Source organism: Schistocerca piceifrons, chromosome 7 (assembly GCF_021461385.2).
Source record: "Schistocerca piceifrons isolate TAMUIC-IGC-003096 chromosome 7, iqSchPice1.1, whole genome shotgun sequence".
Classification (NCBI taxonomy): domain Eukaryota; kingdom Metazoa; phylum Arthropoda; class Insecta; order Orthoptera; family Acrididae; genus Schistocerca; species Schistocerca piceifrons.
In genome coordinates this window covers 235,713,528-235,733,132 of record NC_060144.1, presented here as the reverse complement: position 1 = coordinate 235,733,132, position 19,605 = coordinate 235,713,528, and the positions used below count along the sequence as shown (strand labels likewise).

Sequence of the window (19,605 nt, the reverse complement as noted above, 5' to 3'; positions counted from 1 at the left end):
AATCTAAACGGTGTGCGATGGGGAGTTTTCTTTGTCAGCTAGTAGAATGTGTGAAGAGGAAATGTTGTCGGCGAAAATCTCGGAAAAGTTTGTAAGGGGTTCATTATGTAAGAGGTTTACTGTTCACTATCCTACTGGAGCAAATGTAATTTCGATGTATTGCTCACGCGCTGACTGCGATATAAAATATCTCTGCTGCAATAGAATCGCAGGTCAGAGCAGTGTCGGAAGCAGTAGTAATCGTTCGCTCCTTCAGAGCAGTAGCAATAGTTCGTTCTTATGGAGCAGTCGTAGTAGCTCACCGGTACAGTACAGTTGCTAGCCATGTAAGAGCAATAACAGTCGCCGCTGGTGCAGCGCAGTTCATTGCCATGAAGTGTAAGGCAAATTTTGTTATTCTTCGACGCCATGTGCGTACTTAAATTTGTTGCCTGAGACGTTAATAGGAATGTGAATGTATTTCAATCTTTTTGTGATTTATCAGCACTAATTGAGTCAGACTTGTAATGTTCACTTTTTTATGTTATGGTTTGCAGAATGTTTTCAATAATAAGGTTTATCAGAACATAATTTTTTTACCAGTCATTTACTTGAATTCAAATATTTTACAAATTTTCCCAGGTCATAGTCATATGTTGTTTAATAATCAGAGGACCAGCTATGCAGCTGTGCCAACAGGCAAAGTCAGTTATTTTTTCAAATAATGCAAATCTCATACAAATGTTGTTCATTAGTAGTAGATAGGCCAGCATAGCACTAAGCTGTGGCATTTAGGAGCAGATATATAGACAGCGTTATCCGGCGACACCATCATGAGGTAAGAATTTTTCAGTTTTTTTCAGATTGATTTCACAGCTGCTTACGTCCAAAATTTATTAGTTTCAATTCTCAGTCAATTTTGTACCGGAAATTTTTAAATACGGGAGGGTTACAAATTCTTGACCGATTTAGTTCAATTTTTTACACGATACACCAAAAAATATTCAGATGAACATAGGCTGTCTTGTGAAAATGTGTGGTTTCGTTTTCTTTCTCGGAGTCCGTTTCAACTACGACAGCAGAGCATACGAACCATTAGCAAATTGTTTCTCCCAAACGTTTTCCTTCTCCTTGTATATCTATAAACAAAAATTGTATACACAACAACGTGCTGTTTTGTTTTCCTCCTTGCTGTGGGTTTTATACAAAAGAGGAAAGTTGTATTTATGGCTTGCTGACGACTGAGACAATTATGTTCCTTATCTTTCCCAATCTTTTTATATGCTTGTTTTTACACCTTTCTCATACTAACGTAATTTCTTCTATTCGATTGCACTTGTCACTTGAAAATGGTACTTCTATTGAAATTATCGAGTTCTGGAACATGGAATTTTTAACATTCGTGGCGAAGTGTATTCCTTCGAGAAATCAGTATTTAAGATTCAATCTTTTTTTCTATTGGTAGAAGAATATAAATAAATAATTAATTGTGATTCTTCAACTTCTCCCGGCGTATTTCTTGCTCGAACAGTCCATGGGTGTACCGCCGGTCCATAGTGTCCACCGGGCGCAATATTTCGGCGATCAGATATGTCGCCATCGTCAGGTGCGCTGACGAACTGAGCTCCTCAAAAGAAGAGCGGATGGCACCCTGGGCCATGGGGTATACAGGAAGAAAAAGCACACCGACCTGTATTTGCATGCAAATAGCTGCCACCATGATTCGCAGAGGAATGGGATACTAAAAACATTGGTGCACAGGGCGTGCACCATCTCGGACGCAAAGCTGGAACACCTCAAAATTGTATTTCGGAAAAACGGGTACTCGGAATGGCAGATCAGATGCACTCTCCGCCCCACCTCTACAGTACAGCGTGTGGAGATGGACGAAGTCACGGAGGAAGAGATAGCCACCGCCTATACACAATATACTGGCGCACTATCGGGGAAAATAGGACGAATATTGAGGAAACACCGAGTAGGAACTGTCTTTTGCCCGCCCAATAAAACACGAGCGTTACTGGGAAGTGTCAAAGGCGATCTCGGTTTGCGGAAGGTCGGCATATACCAGATTCCCTGTGAGTGTGGGAAGACTTACAGTGGACAGACAGTGCGCACCATCGAAGATCGTTGCCGAGAACATTAGAGGCACACTCGACTTATGTACCCCAACAAGTCGGCAGTCATAGAGCACTGTTTGTCCGAAAATCACGAAATGGACTACCAACATACCAGGGTCTTGGCACAGACATCTAAATACTGGGACAGCGTCGTTAGAGAGGCTATCGAAATTCGTACCAAGAACGGACTCATCAACAGAGATTGCGGCTATAACCTCAGCAACGCATGGGAACCAGCAATGAGTCTAATTAAAAAGAGGCTCAGCAAAGAAAACGAACGAGCGACCAGGGCGGACGAGGCAGTTACACCGACGCCACCACAGACGCCGACGCCAGCCTCTCAGCGACCGCCGACGCGCGGCCGCGGGCGCGGACCGCGGAGAGAAGGCCTCGCGGGGGATGGGGATTTAGGACGACTGCCCACCCTCAGGAGCTCAGTTCGTCAGCACACCTGACGATGGCGACATGTCCGATCGCCGAAATATTGCGCCCGTTGGACACTATGGACCGGCAGTACACCCGTGGACTGTTCGAGCAAATAATTAATTGATCTTGTGTTATCAGCGAAGAATTAAAAATTAAGTGAGTTTAACAAGAACAGGGATGATCAAAAATGCGTGCAGGAGACTGACCTCGCTTTGGCGCTCGATGCCCCTGAGCAGCATGCCGTCGATGTGGCGGTCTCCGTCCCAGACGTTGCTGACGGCTCGGCCCGTCAGCATCAGGTTGATCAGGCTCTGCCCGCCGTAGCCGTGCTCCGGGTCGATCAGCGGTTCCGACGGGTCGTTCACCTGTCGCGGACAGGACAGATGTGCCAATGGAAATTAGAAATTTGTGGCAAGTTCCTATGGGACAAAACATCTGAGGTCATTGGTCCCTCGGCTTACACAACACTTAATCTAGCTTAAGCTAACTTATGCTAAGGACAACGCACACACCCACACTCGAGGGACGACACGAACCTCCGGTCGGGGGAACCGCGCGAACTGTAGCAAGGCGCCTAGGACGGTGCGGCAATGTGCAAATCAAAGATGGTTCAAATGGCTCTGAGCACTATGGGACTTAACATCTGAGGTCATCAGTCCCCTAGAACTTAGAACTACTTAAACCTAACTAACCTAAGGACATTACACACACCCATGCCCGAGGCAGGATCCGAACCTGCGACCGGAGCGGTCGCGCGGTTCCAGAATGAAGCGCCTAAAATCGCTTGGCCACAGCAGCCGGCAATGTGCTAATCAACATAACGCTTCTATTTGGCGACAAAAAAATTGATGTATCACCTGAGGCTCTCAGTTTCTCAGCTGATAATCTAACGAACTCTTGCTCAGTCAAATAGCGTAGTGACGGTATGGCTTCCACACATTTCCCTCTTGAGACGTCCCAGAGAACACAGCTCTTTCTTCCACCAAAGTGTCAAATGTTTAGATGAATCCTATAGATCACCGTGCTGGATATGTGTACAGTGCATAATGGTGTTGTTATGGTTTATTACGGCAAAGGAAGCAAAGATCTGGTGAAGAGATACTTGTGAGTTATCTAAAATACTAAGCCAATATTCTGGGCCATGGTACCTGCACACAACTGAACATTGCGTTATCTAACGACTTTTGAGGCAATAATAAATTTGATTTTCAATATTTCTTACAAATACCGACGTAATTAAAAATAATTAAAATGCTGACATAATCTGCTTATGATGAGGTACGACCTTATGTTAAAGGTTCAACACTGTAAGACAGGTATTAAAGTACGAGGGTTGGAACTTAAATAGTGGCAACTATTCATTCACAACCGAAGCAAAAGAGTTACGTTTTGCACCTGTTACTGTCCTTCAAAGTAGTCACCAGCGTTGTGTAGAAACATTTGCCAGGGATGTGAAAGGCATAATATACCGTTAGCAGAGCCTGTTCTGTTGATGGTGCGAATGGAGCGGTCAACTGCCTGTCGAATCTCAGGAACAGTTCTGAAGCGAATTTTATGAAGTGGTTCCTTCATCTTCGGAATCAAATCAAAGTCACAAGGACTTAAATGCGGGGAGTATGGTGGATGGTACAGTACTTCCCATCCCATCGGCCGAACAGAGCAGCCACAGCTTGCGCTGCATGCGTCCGCGCTTTGTCGTGCAAAATGATGGGTGGATTACGCAGAAAGTGTCACCGCTTCTTTCGCAACGCTGGTCGCAGGTGATGCTCCAAAAACGAACAGTGATACTGTGCACTGACGGTGGCATTCGCTTCAGAACTGTTCCAGAGATTCGACAGGCACTAGACCGCTCCATTCGCACCATCAACAGAACAGGCTCTGCTAACTGTATACTATGCCTTTCACATCGCTGGCAACGGATTCTACACATCGCCGGTGACTACTTTGAAGGACAGTAAAAGGTGCAAACATGTAACTCTTTTGTATCGGATGTGAATAAATAGTTGCCACTATTTAAGTTCAAACCCTCGTATTAAACTTTGTATATGTCTCGCAGCGTAACTCAGCACGCGCAAATTACCCAGTTCAATGGAAAAAAGTTTATCGCTTACTACATTTTTGTTATTCATGCAGAAAAACTGCCGCATGAGGCATATAACATTTCGAATTGTCACTACTTTTCTACTACCTCCATTCGTAACCCATTTTGCCGACAGTATCAAGATATACCACTGAATGTACCAGCATGATTATATCATTGTACGGCACACAGTTCAAGAAATATGACGCAACTATGCCGGTGCGTCAGATACAGTGTGCTGTAATCGAGCTTCGAATTCGAAGAGTTCGTCCGCAGATGGAGCATCCTCTCTTTCAGCACGACAATGCCTGCCCACACACTGGTGCTGCGACATCTGCAGCAATCCGACGCCTTGGGTTCACTGTTATCCAACATCTTCCATACAGTCCCCGACTTGGCCGCATTCGAGATCCACGGGTTTCCAAATACCTTGGAGGACTTCACTTAGTGATGAAGCGGTGCAGGCAGATGTGAAGCTGTGGCGCTCTCAAAAAAATTAAACGTTCTACAGTGACGGTACCAGCAACCTGGTCTCTTGTCGGGAGAAATGTGTTCAGTGCCAGAGTGACTAGGTTGAAAAATAAATACATAGACATGAAGAAAAAAGATGTAAAATGTTAATACCGTTTATTTGAAAAGGTTTATGACTTTACAAATATATACAAAAAAAAAAAAAAAACGGAGGCTTTACTTCAGCTCGCCCTCGCAGTTCAGGAACATGACGTCATAAACATTGGGATACATGAAAAACTAGTTTTGTTTGAAACGGAGCGGAAAATACCGATCCTGTGCTCATCCAGCGTTTTATAACGACAGCATTTAGCTACTAACATATTTTCAAACTTTTTGTTTTTAATTTTTACTCTCGTACGCGCTTAACGTTGGTACTTAAAGTATTAACTCTCTAGCAATTAATCATCAGTTTGAAGTTGTTTTACACAGGGGTGTTCGACTTTTTAAAAAATCGGGGGTTTACTGGTATTGACTTCTCCGTATCTACATATACAGACCTTGGGCCGGTATACAATGCATGGTGGAGGGTACTTCTTACATTTTTTAGCAATTATCTGTTTTATTCGACCTGTGTATTCAGTTATTAGGGAAAAATTACTGTCTACGAGGTCAGACATAAAATTTTAATTATGATCTCGAAAAAATAAATTTATCTAAATAGCTTTCCGTTTGTTTGCAGGTACATGTCTGCAGTCGTGCTACACAGAGAGCCTTATGTCCAGTGCTGTAGCACGCGCCTGGTAGCGTCACAACAGAATAGTACGGTCTTTTGACAAAGCGCTCCACTATGTTTGCTCCTGTACTAACGTGCTCTACCATTAGACGCAGGGCTTTCAATGACCACCACGACTGCAGTCGTGTTCCTTCAAACAAACAAAAATTTAATTATGTAGCTTTAGTTTTTCAATGTAATAATGAAAACTAACTGACTATTCGTCGTATGCACTTCAGTACTGTCAACTGTACACGAAGTACCTTGTTGAATACAAAATTCTCCTGCGGTAAAACTTGAAGTAGTGTAGTGTTGGTAGTTACAGAATCGATGGCACGTATCGAAGTATAGAAGTACCACCACTTTTTAAGTCTCCAAACCTGAAACAACTGACTGTAGTATGCTGCAAAGAAGCAGTTAAAATTTCGTATTTGAAAAGTCGCTGTCTACTTCCACAGAACAAAAACAAAACAAATACCGCCCGAATAGGCTGTGAAGGGCCAACGGTACCGACCGGCAGCCATGTCATGCTCAGCCTTTAAGTGTCACCAGATGCTGAAGGGCTTGTGGTCAGCACACTGCTCTCCCGGCCGTTGTCAGGTTTTTTGACCAGTGTCGCTACTTTTCGGTCAAATAGCTCCTCAGTTGGTGTCATAAGGGCTGAGTGTATCCCGCTTGTCAACAGTAATCGGCAGATCCGGGCGGTGACCCACTCAAGTGCTAGCCAAGCCCGACAGCGCTTAACTTCGGTGATCCGACGGGAACCGGAGTTACCACTGCGACAACGCCGTTGGCAGGCAGTACAAAAGGAAGTTGAGAAATTTGTAACGTATATACGTTAAGTATATCAGATTTTATATTGGTACTTAATAAACAGTTACAATTTTTTCATAACATGTATGCAATTGCTTATAAAAATGGACTAATCAGAAGGTTGGCAGCTACCGATGTTACTTTACAAAACATTTATTTTTCATTTTTATTTTTTTTACAGATATGAATTTGGGGAAAGGAGTCCAGGAGCGAGAAAATATCGCAGTTGTACTACGGACAATTTAGGGACAGAACTTACGGCCGTTCAGAAGGGAATGTCGTTGTGAAACGCAAAGAAAAGATTTGGCACCCTCATGAAAACCAGTTCGAATAAATTTAAAGGAAAATGAGCTGAAATTATTGGAGCCAATGTGTTACCAATCAGACTTAACAGAAATGAATGATAAGAGGCCATAATGAACCATAGTGACTGGGGACAACTCCTGGATTTAAATGACGTAAGAGCGACTGCAAAGTCATAACTTGATAAATGTGAACTGGGGAGCTTAGGTTCAAAATAAGTTACCTGGAGACGACAATGTCCAGCTACTTGAAAAAAGAAAGAAGACCCATCTATAAAAACGTATCTGCTCAAATGTCCAAAGGAAGTGGATAGGAATGATATTTTGCTTATTTTGGTACTTTCAAAATAGCCCTGGCAGGTGTTCCATCCGAAAATATTGATAACTACGACAACACACACAAAAAAAAAGAGAGAGAGAGAGAGAGTGTTTCGGCTGACTGCTTATATTAACAGTTAATTTTGGATATATCTTCTGCAAAAACTTGGTTAATTAAGTTGTTATCTGAGCTCGTTATTTTCGAAAAGTGGTCTAATTGTAGCCTGATTCTGAAGTTAGCTAACGCACTTGATTAACTGAGCAAACAATATTATGTTAATAAGAATGTAAGAGTAATTAATTAAATATTATTTCAAGCACGGTAATCTTATTTTTTAATTTTTTAAAATTCAATGAACAGACGTAACTTATGAAAAACACGCCATATTCAGTTCTTTCGTTTTTTTCCTTCCCAGACACCAGTCCTGTACCTTGAGCCATGTGCAATTATCACCCTATTAATATAGTTCTGCTTGCAGTACAGTTCCACGTGAGTGAAGTCGTTCCAATCTGAGGCTGCTCTACATACTAGACATTTATTTTTTAATTACGTATATAAAGATAACTTATTTATCATTAATATAACATGCACACATACCTAGCAACGAACATCAAAATATCAAACAAATCAATGATACACAAATAATACTTTCGTAACAGAATGTGCAAAATTTGTTCAAGTCACCCCAGTTGGTGGTACGTGAATTCATGTCTCTCATCTTCTTCTTGTGGTCACTGTGCGAGATACACAAAAGAGGTAGCCGAACTTCGCGCTATTTTACCAGAATGTCGATTGTCTAAATTTACGCAACAGAGTTTCACGAGAGCAAGGTCAGTTTACTTCTGAAGATTGCCATTTGTGTTCCCTGGGAATTTTCAAATGGGCTATACCGATCTCTTACAAACCTTTTAAGGCATCTCTCAGTTCATTCGGTGTCTGCCGACTCTGGAGAAGCACTGCAGAACTGGTCGCACAAATGTCTCGTATGGGATTTCCTTTGCAGATGCAATGTACTCTCACGAAGTCCTCCCAATAAATCCAAATCTTTCATTCGCTGTTTCTACTACAGAATTTACGTTTCGTCCCATTTCAAATTGCTTTTTAGTATTATCGCTGACATATTAGGCGCTGTGACGCGATTCATACGTCTTCCTTCTTTCTTTCCATTCGCGTTAATCCTGTCTAGTATGGACTCCGCTGTACTCATGTTTAGGCAAATTTGTGTATATTTAAAGACGATGCCTGGTCTCGAGATTTCAAAAAGTCGTTCTTTTGGGTATTGCGACTACCTGTAGTCTTAAGAATCTCTAATCAAACGGATTTTGTCAAGAAATTGTTTTATACCTGAAAAAATACTTTTCAATGGAAGTGCTCGTACGCCCACTCCTGCTGCTCTCGGCACTTGGACCGTTAGCAGTGGAACAAAGCGAGTTCTAGCACAAATAATTAATTTGTGGCGACTGTGTTATCCCCACCCCCCTATGACATTACACTCCCCTCCACCCCATGGCAACGCCAGGAATTTTTTTGGTGGGAAATAGGTCATGGGGCTACCTCCACTAACCTAACTCCCCCACATCACCCCACTCCTATGACGTCACCCACCTGCCTCCATCCCCTCCCCCATTTGTGGATTGGTAGAAAAAGACTCAATCTGTGCAGAACTGCAGGAGAGGAAGGGATAAGGTATTTCATTATTTATTTTGGAGAGAAACATATTCTTGGTGGTGTTATACTGCTGTTGGATTATCCATCACACTCCGTCATCCCACGCCCCCACACTCTGCCACCCTCCACTCCCACTTTTTCCAGCTGCGCATGTGTATATTCAACTTGAAGTTTGAATACGGACTGCCCTAGTCCACAGTGCCGCCACCAGAGGATGTTTGAAACTAACCCCAGCCCCCCCCCCCCCCCACATGTTTCACCACTCCCCTCCCCACCCTTTCCATCGCGAAAATTGGCGGCAAACACTCAGTGCACACTGAGATGTTGGTGTGTAAGGATCTCCCATGTGGTCTTGTTCACATGTCACCAGAGAGCGGGAAAAGTTCAGTCTCAATGGAAGCAGTTGTGTTTGTGATGTCTTCAACAGATGAGATGTTGGTGCTGAACAGGGAGAAGTTTAATAACTATATTAACTGTAAGTATGCAGCCAAGGACTGCGTCCATAGCTCCCGACATGAGGATGGGAAAGCAAAGATAATGAGGAGTGTAAGAAGAAGAATACTTTTCCGCAAATATTGGTGATGCAGTGGAATGAGTTGAAGTTGCATTTCACAACTTACACAGATAGCTGTTTGTGCTTGGACTGTCGACCGGTTTTGAAAAGTCCATTCAGTTTGCCAAGGCGCAAGAGACAAGACATTCATCCACTCTGGTGCAAGCATCTTTGTGTTTGCAATGTGTTAATTTGATGAGATACTGGCACTGAACAGGGAGAAGTTTAATAACATTATTACATGCAAGCATGCAGATGAGGCCTCTGTCCATATTTCTCCACATGAGGATTGGATGGGAAAGATAGCGGAGGAGAGTAAAGAGAAGAATACTTTTCAGCAAATAATGCTGATACAGCATGATGGGTTGAAGAAGCATTTCACAACTCACACAGACAGTTATGCTTGTGATGGAACAATCGTTTGTTCAACAATCCCAGACCAATTGAGCTATTTCACAATATCACCACTAGAGGGCGCCTGAAACGAGTTTTGTTCCCTTACCACTTCCCATGGAAACCAATAGGGACGCAACATCCCCCCTCCCCACTCGAAACGATATGAAGTGGACGTTGTAGCCAGCTGGTGTCACTCGATCTCAGTCAGTGGAAGAAGTAATATGAAGCACCAATGTGAATGAGATTATCATCATTGCAGAAGAACTGGAGAAGTAAGTATTTGTTTGGCTCCACGTGTGTGTCTCTTCCTTGTTCAATAGTAGTAGTTCTTATCGTGGTTCTGCTTTGTTCACTAGTGGTACCTTTCAGCTTGTCGGGATCTCCTCCAAAAACAGCGAGCTTCAAACTACTGGGACTTGTAGCACCACTAGTGGCAGCAGCGACCATCAACTTATTAGGACCTGTAACACCAGCAGCACTGGTGACAGACCCTGTAAAGGAATTAGTCTGCCTGTTGAAGTGGGACAATGAGCTGTTATTATCCATCCTGTTTGTCGATTTGTATAATTAAGACACCCACCCAGTCCCCGACTTCCAGAAGAAGTGTGCTGAGAGTCCTACTCCACACAGTGCAGGTCAATACTGGTCTCCAACATAAACACCATCCCAGAACATTCCGGAGTTACTGCAAGGACAGAAGGTGAATGTGGTGGGCGAGAAGCTGTCATTTCCTCCGTTGCTCCAATGCTATTCACTTCAAGTTATTATTTAACAGCTGGTGCTTCAGAGCACTCAAATATTGGTAAAGAAGCATTGGTGGACAGTGACTGGTGTGTTGTGTTAGAGATTGAGAAGTGTTAAAGTGCAGTTTACAGAGTTGGAATGGGATTATTCCCCTCTGTTCAAACTATGTGTAACTACCTCCATGTGAATACTATGAATGTTGATGATTTAGAACAGTATATCAATATGGAGTTGTCAGAAGCTAATGTACTGGCAATACCGTTGAGAGAAATACATGCTGAATTCTGTGCCTACTGCACCTGCAAAAAAAGTTTTCCTTTCTAAATTCTGTACATGTGGGAGGAAAGAAACAGTTGTTTTTTTTTATGTACTGCATGATTAATCAGTAACAGTGTGTGTCAAATCGTATATGTGGTTTTTTAAAATTTATTTCATACCTCCCATAATACCCCAAGTACTGAAGCACTGAAGCTAGTATTTTCATTGCAATGCCTATAATCACACAACAGGAGAGAATTGTTTCCATCATGTCATCACCAGTCATTGTCAAACTGAATGATGAATTAGCCTTATATACACACACACACACACACACACACACACACACACACACATATATATATATATATATATATATATATATATATATATATATATATATATATATATATATTTTCTCTGAGTACCCATTGTACCTCAGTTGGTTAAGTCACTGAGCCATAGTGGTTACATGCTTTTTCCATAAAAGCCATTAGTACACCACAAGCCATGGCAGGGTGGGTGAAGCATCCTTGAAACAAAGACTTGGTTGTTAGTGGTTGGTCCTGTGATGATGCAGCAGAAGACCAGAGGAAGAAGAAGAAGAAAAAGAATGGATAGTCCTTCCTCAAAACAAATGTACTCATGACACTGCCAAAACACCCAGACAGAGTCAGTTTCGAGCATGTCTGTATTTTTTCAAAAATGCTGTTTCACGCTAAGTATCAGTTACTACAGAACATACTCAAGGGCGTAGATGGTATAACATACAGGACATTCAGTCAAAGCAATCAAATTGCTCCAACAGATAAAGTAAAGCCAAACACAGTGCTCATACGAGGGCTATCCACAAAGTACATTAGGTTTTGGAATTAAAAATAAATAAAGTATTGGAAATTTTTTTTAATTATATACAGATGAAAGCCACACTTAAATACTACTTTTCTACATAGTTGCCATTTAAATGAAGGCACTTATCGTAGCGATGGACGAGCTTGGAAATTCCTTCGTCGTAAAATTCGGCCGCCTGTGCCTTCAAACACGTAATGACTGTCTTTTGGGACAGAAAAGGTGTGATTTTTGTGGATTTCCTGGAAAGAGGCACTACAATAAACTCTAAAAGGTATTGCCAAACTCTGCACAACCTCAGAAGAGCAATACAAAACAAGCGCAGGGGAAGTTGGGCTCAAAGATCTTGCTGATTCACGACAACGCCCGAGCCCACACGGCAAATGCCACTCGTGAAGTTCTCGAATCTTTTAAGTGGGAGTTGTTTCCTCATCCGCCGTACAGTCCCGACCTGGCACCGAGCGACTTCCACTTATTCCCAGCAATGAAGAAGTGGTTGGCTATGCAGCGTTTTGATGACGACGCACAGCTCCAAGAAAAGGTAACCACGTGGTTGAAGGCGTAGGCGGAATCACACACAGTACAGATTTGTTGTTATTGATAATACAAGAAAACTTCCAGGAGTTTCATTATATCGAACCATGAAAAAAGTGATGGGTACAATAGTATGCATCACACATGGAAAAGTTCACACCTATGTCTAGCACTCAGCCTGAGAGGGTAGGTATACATAGACAGAGAATGTGTCTATACATAGATAGAGAATTTCAACCACTCGAACGGACAGTTAAGGACCTGGAGATGTACACCAACACCCTTCTGAGGATGATCAACGACTTACATAGTAGGGTTAAAGAACTATAGACATTGACCCAGATCATTCTGAGAAAGAAAGCAGACAACTTAGCTGAAGACAGCGCATGTAAGAAGCAGTTTGTAAAGGAGTCCGCTTTGTGTATAATATGTCGACTAAGCATAAAATCATAGAACTATGGAAGGTCATTTGAGACAAAATGTGGTTGCTAAGGTTAGGACATTTGAATCAGGAGCAGCCACTGAGGGAAACATTTAAACTAGTTACTGAATGTTGGGAAATTCTCTGTGAAACCATACAATGACGACGATGATGAAAGTATTGCTGATTTCATTAACCACCATAGTTACGCCTGGATAGACAAAATGTTCAGGATCAGAGGTATAAGGCCATACATGTTGGGTGCGCAGCCTGTAGCTTTAAAGGAAAAAACAATACAGATAGGCGATAAGGAATTTCAAAGAACACTGGGTCTACTGAACCTCATTTTTGCAAATCTTCAAAAATAGTAAAATTTTCACCCAAAGATCTGGATTTGTATGGTGTGATACTACAACTGACCGCTGTACACAGAAAAGCAGAAAGCAGGAAACCAACGCAGTACAAAGTACAGAGACAATATAAAACCACTATTATTAGACGGTCTGTATAGCAGTGGTGAAGGTATTGACATTCAGCATAAAAGAGCTCAGTAATATACTACTATAATCCCAATGAGCTAACAGATAGACTATTACTGCTCATGGCATCAGCTGCTGTGGGCAGTACTGCTCATTCAAATGAATTTGTCTCAGTAATTTCAGAGCTTAGACAGAGAGGTATGATCGAATAAGTAAGGAGACGATAGTTCAAGAACTGCACAGACAAGTACACAAAACTTAACCTCGTAGGTACGTTACGATTAAAGGCTTGGATGACTTATGGCAGTCTGATCTTGTAGATGTGAGGGATAGTCACAGAGAAATTTGTTAACATCGAGTATAGATTTAAGTGTTAGGTAGTCTTTCTGAAAGTATTTGTTGTAGTGTAGCCATGTTTGGAAGTGAAACAAAGACCATAAACAGAGTAGACAAGGAGAGAATAGAAGCTTTTGAAATGTGGTGCTACAGAAGAATGCTGAAGATTAGATGGGTAGATCACGTAACTAATGAGAAGGTACTGAACAGAATTGGGGAGAAGAGAAATTTGTGGCACAACTCGACTGGAAGAAGGGATTGATTGGTAGTACACGTTCTGAGGCATCAAGGGATCACCAATTTAGTATTGGAGGGAAGCGTGGAGGGTAAAAACTATAGAGGGACACCAAGAGATGAATACACAAAGAAGATTCAGAAGAACATAGGTAGCAGTAGTTATTTGGAGATGATGAGATGCTCGCACAGGATAGAGTAACCTGGAGAGCTACACCACTACTCGACATTCACCCACCTGAAGGCGAGCATTGTGGAACATCTGAACAGAACAGTGAAAGCCAAAATGTGGATGTGATTTAATCTCTGTGGTTCATACAAATGAACAGATATCCTCCTAAACATAATCACACAGTATAATCAAGCAAACCTCATACAATAAAAACAAGCCCCACTGATGTTAATGACAATGAACTCATGAGCACGGTATATTACTGTATTAAAATGCTAGATCCCAGTAAACAGAACTATAAAGTGGGTGATTTGGTATGCATCTCAAAACACAAGACAGCATTTGAGAAGCCAGTGTCCAAAGGGCCGAGAACAAATCTCGGAACATATATTAAAGGATAGCACTAGTGCTCAAATTTGAGGAAGCTTCTGCACAGAGTGTGGATGCTGCGCTCTCAGAATGCTATACAACAATTCAAGCAAATAACATTAGTGGTTTTATTTCAATAAAGTAGGTTAACGATATTTGAATGTACAAAGGTGTCGCAAGTGATGGGCGACATGCAACATAAATCCAAGTCCTTGCTATACACAATGTTGAAACAAGCAATGGATATGGATTACTACAATCTGATATCGTAGCACTCTCTGCTAGGCCGTGTTAATACTATGCAAATCCGCTAATCTCTGGCCGATGTTGGCAGAAGCGGCGCTTATATTCACTTCTTGCAGGTGTTGCTCCTATCGTTGCGTGGTCCGAATCAGCGTACCATTGGTCGACGTCGTTTCACTGCCTTCTCTGGTCTTCCGTTCTTCATCTTCGTTCCGTCGCTTGTGGTTACGCCAGAACACAGAGGAACTGCAGAAGAGCTAAGAGCCATATGTGTTTTCCGTAGAGTGGGTCATAAAACGTTGAGGTAATAGAACACTGGTTAAAGGGCTTGGTTTTCCTGCGACACAAAACAGTTGGATCGACGCTGGCGTTTGCTACCTAATGTGGTGCAGAGAGTACAACCAACACTGTAGGATATCATGCACCATAGGAGACACATTATAGGAGATGGTGGTATTGTCGACAAAATTTCAGGTGAACTGTATACAGCTTCAAAAATGGTTGGCTTGTGGTGACAAAGGGATTAACCTACTTGATCAGGCATGTTTGGAACAAGACATCTCATACGCAACACATAATAATCTCCCCAGATGTCATGTTGCAGATCGAGTTTTAACTGGTGAAGCCAAGACAATATGTGCAAGATGGACAGTGGTATTGGACTGTGCATTGCAGCATTTGTAACAGATAAATCCATGTGCGATAAAGTTAAGTTGGGTGTGGTTTTAAACCACGTTATGAACACCACTTGCCATGCACTGGAGAAGAAGATGATGATGAAGAAGAAGGGGTGTCACAAAAACTACATCTTGACAGCAATGTATGTAGCTAACAATGCTATGAAGCATAAACAACCAGTTTAAGCACACAGAGTTTAATGATTTTGCTTTTGTAGTATACACAGAGGATGCCGGTATAATAGAGAGATCCTCAGGAAACCTTGTATTGCCGAGACCTTTCAAGACTATGAGGTGTGCTAAAACATGGAGAATGGTTAACATATTTCTATCATGGAATGCACTAGGGTAATTCTGGTACCCCTATAAAGGTATGGTAACATTATTTCAGTTATTTCACCTCATGGATAGCATCATCTATGCCAAAGGCGAGGAGAATATTATCACATGGATGTGTCGAATCTTCAAGTTTGCAGCTCTTCAAGACCTGGAATTCTGCAGGTGTCCTACTCTCCATAGACACACGAGCATTTGTGAGAAAAATATTATTATGTCTGCTTATGAACATGTAAAATTACTTTTAAGTTGAAGAGAAGTAAATGAATTTCTTACTTTGCATTCTGTGTACATTTTTTTTACTATATAGTTTTGCCCAGGTGCCACCATCTGTGGTTTTACTCAAGCACGGGTGATATAAGTTTAGACTTGTTTGCTATATATCTGTCAAAATGGATATGCTCATGTGCCAGCTGCTCTCATAACAGAATGCATGCTGCTTGATAGGCATATTCACATGCAACCGTTACATGCAGTTTGTTATTCTCCATATTAAACCTGACAGCAGCACTCATATCTGGAAAAATTAGTGCCATTTGTGTGTCTTAGACATGCTTTATATGCACAATTCAATGCAGGTGGTTTTCTGAAAACAACAATAACAAAGACATATGATAACGAATTTTTTCATTTATTCACTTATCAAAGGTACAATTTGATTTATGAGATACAGTTTGGTATTTTTAGACACACACAGACACAGATGACTGTTTCAATGTTCAGTGACACAATTTCGTTCTTTTTACACATTCCATTCACAGACAGAGCTTGATTCTTTGTGATACAGATGTATACAAAAGTTCAATGGTACAGTTGGGTTTTGAATACAATTTGGTTCTTTTAGAAAAACAGGTACTTTCATAATTTACAATGAGACTGATCTGCAGGACAGAGGTCCTTTTTTTTGTAATTACAATCCATAGTCCAACCAACTAAGTGCTTCACACTGTACTGGTTATGAGATCTAACAGCCAAAGCAGAGGTACTTTTCTCCTGCACAAGCACTATTACTAATAACTTTAGCCTGTAGTCCAAGCAATTTTAAGTAACATAGTAATTTGACTATGTATACAAGTACAGTATTAGCAGTGCATGTATCCAAAATATCTACAAGTTGAACTGGAGTGGAAAAATAGTACTAAAAACTAATCAGACTGGAATGGCTAGTAACAGGTGACAATTAAGAACTAGACTATTTACACATTTTTTGTGTGATGTTTGTCAAACAGTTAATGAAATACAAAAATATTCAGTAGCTCAATTTTCCTAAACATTTCTCCTACAGATTTTTATAATTGTTTTCTACTGATTTAACAATTTTTTTTCTAAACAGACCATGGACTCATGAGCACGGTATATTACTGTATTAAAATGCTAGATCCCTGTAAACAGAACTATAAAGAACTATATATATATATATATATATATATATATATATATATAAACTATAAAGAAAAAACACACTGTGCGCAATCTGCTGCTATTTCCATTATGATAAACAGGCCATACTATTCCATGCACATTCATTTCTCTTACACCCTGATTCACTCCCTATCGTTCCCTTCACCTATCTCATGAAGTGAACATTGTGAGTATGGGCAGTTGACAATCCTGTCCTCACGAATGATCCGCTTATTGTCATGAGGTGACAGACCAATTTTAGACTACAGCACAGTGTACACCTCGTGAACTTGTGACTGAATACTAATCTGCTGCACCATGTGCCATGGATGAGTCCGAGCAGCCACAATGGAGCACCATGAGTACCACAGTACAGGCACTGCATGTAATCTTCAATAGTGAGGGCTCTTGACACATCATGACGCACACCCTTAGCCTGCCTCTGGGTGGCACCATCTGGCAGTGCATTTCCTTACCCCATAATGCCCACCCCATTCAGTTCTAATAAATATCAAGATGGTTTCTTAAATTCTGCATAGTTTTGCCGAAAATCGCAATATTCATTAATTTAAAAAAAACTTTTTCAGTCATACATTGGTATTGAAATCAATACACTCCTTCAGCCAGGGTTTCAGATTCAAGAGAATGGAATGCCTAATTCCAAGAAGAAGCACACCTAACCCACCCCATACCTAACCAAAGACACTGCTGGAGGTTACAGAAATGAATAACATACCTGTGTTTGTCCCCCAGCATTATCATCAACTTTTGGACGGAACCTACTCCGCATGGAAATAGTTGTTGCTCTGGACATGATATCAAATTGGCTTGTGTATCATGCAAATTAATAGGGTATGTGAGGTCTGCCTCTATCAACATACCCTACATCAAAGTCATCTGTCATGCCACCTTTTTTGAATATCTCACCTAATCCTTTTGAGATCTTCTTCAGGCACCCACTTAAATGTGTCAATCGGCAGTGACTTTGCATGGCGAGGCTGCACAAGTCATTCACATCCAAATACATATGATAACAAGATTCATCGGATTCATTGAATATTTCATCCATCTGCAGCTTACTTGCCTTGATGTGCCTATGGATACATTGGAAAAGTTCCCCACAAGTTCCCTTCAAGGAAAAGAAACAAGTTCAGATCAGTCAATAATTTGATGGTTTTCTTCATTTTCCTGAGCCTTACATCCCAAGACATCCCAGGTACTGTGTACTGCAAGACAGGGTTGAGTTTGTATTTGCTCGTGCATGCAGTTCGGAACTTCTCGAAAATATCCACAAGCAAATGTACATCTGTCTCCATGTACAGTTTTGCATAATCGCCCAAAGATGGGATACTGAATTCCTGCCAGGCATTTACAGCATGCTCATGCTCTGCATCCGATATGGCATCGCACATGAGATTACTCGAGAATGCAGTTATATCATGTAGTTTTGTTTCACTGAGTTTTGCCATACTACCCAGATATTCATTAGGGAAAAACCGTTCCTAGTCGCAAGTTGAAACTTTACATTATCGGGAAATACACCTCAGGTGATGTACAAGTCCTCCTTGTTTCAACAAGTTTCTGGAGCAGTGCCTGCTTAAAGCGTAGTGAGTCAAGGAAACGGAAAGTTATTCCAGACAGGACACTAACCTGATCTGTCTCCTTGCTGAAATTAGCCAAGTGCTCAACAAGCATCATACCCGCTCAAATTGTGGAATAAAATGGATATCTGTCATGGTAACTGATACTTCAGGTTGCATGCATTGTGAACTGCACCACAAATCTTCCCCATAAGATGACAGAGGCCCAATGAGGAGTTTTCACTTGCTTTTCTAAATGCAGGCTACAGACATTACAGTCTATTGTGTTGTTGTTCAAATCTTTATTCTGTTATGATTCGGTCATGGGGATGATGTCATTGTAAAGCTTATTAACTTCCCATGAAAGTTTTTCCAGCTCAGTGAGCAACAAAACTGCAGGCTTATCCCTGACATATGATCTGTGATGGTAAAGACAGGAATCAAAGGTATGGTATGTTTACATGCAGCATGTGCTGATCACATTCTGGTAAATTGAGGTTTTGTGGGTAATATTTCATTGTCATTATTATCTGGCTTGTTCTTCTTTAGGCTGAAAATGTTAACCAAAATACCACAGTGCTGATTCAAATTTTGGTGTGTCCTGACAATTGATGGGGAAGTTAATACCATCGAAGTTCTAATAATTATTAATATCACAGACATGGTGTTTCCTGGATGCTGCGGATTTGTCTTGTAATGTCTTTCACAAGCAAGGACAGACCAAGCGGAACAGGTGTTGTTTGTTTTATTCTGGACATTAATGCACCCCTTCTTGTCAGCTATATCTTTCGGTAGCTTGATATAGCTGGACCCTCCATTTATTAGGTAATGAAGATGTGAGTGGATGTCAACATGTAATACGTGGCTGAGTGCTTTGCTGGGTCCCCTAACGGCCATCTCTGAAAAGCTAGGTCTGAACAGCACTCTAAGATGGGACCACTCGGTGATTGAGGTGCTCTGTGATACCATTCCATTGTTCCCAAAAGATAGACAATACTTTTCTCCTCGACAGCACCTTCCTCTTTGGGCGGACGCAATAGTTAACAGTGTAGTACTGCATTTTATTTCACAGAGGGATATCATGGATCATT

General features: G+C 41.4%; 1 protein-coding gene across 1 annotated transcript in view; it reads right to left on the bottom strand.

Annotated features, from left to right (window-relative positions):
* LOC124805591 (ubiquitin carboxyl-terminal hydrolase MINDY-3-like) overlaps positions 1–19,605 on the bottom strand; it is a 137,339-nt gene that overhangs the window by 37,912 nt on the left and 79,822 nt on the right. Inside the window, exon 4 of the mRNA XM_047266158.1 lies at positions 2,732–2,890. Within this exon, the coding sequence (XP_047122114.1) occupies positions 2,732–2,890 (159 nt within the window). The remainder of the gene's footprint in view (positions 1–2,731; positions 2,891–19,605) is intronic.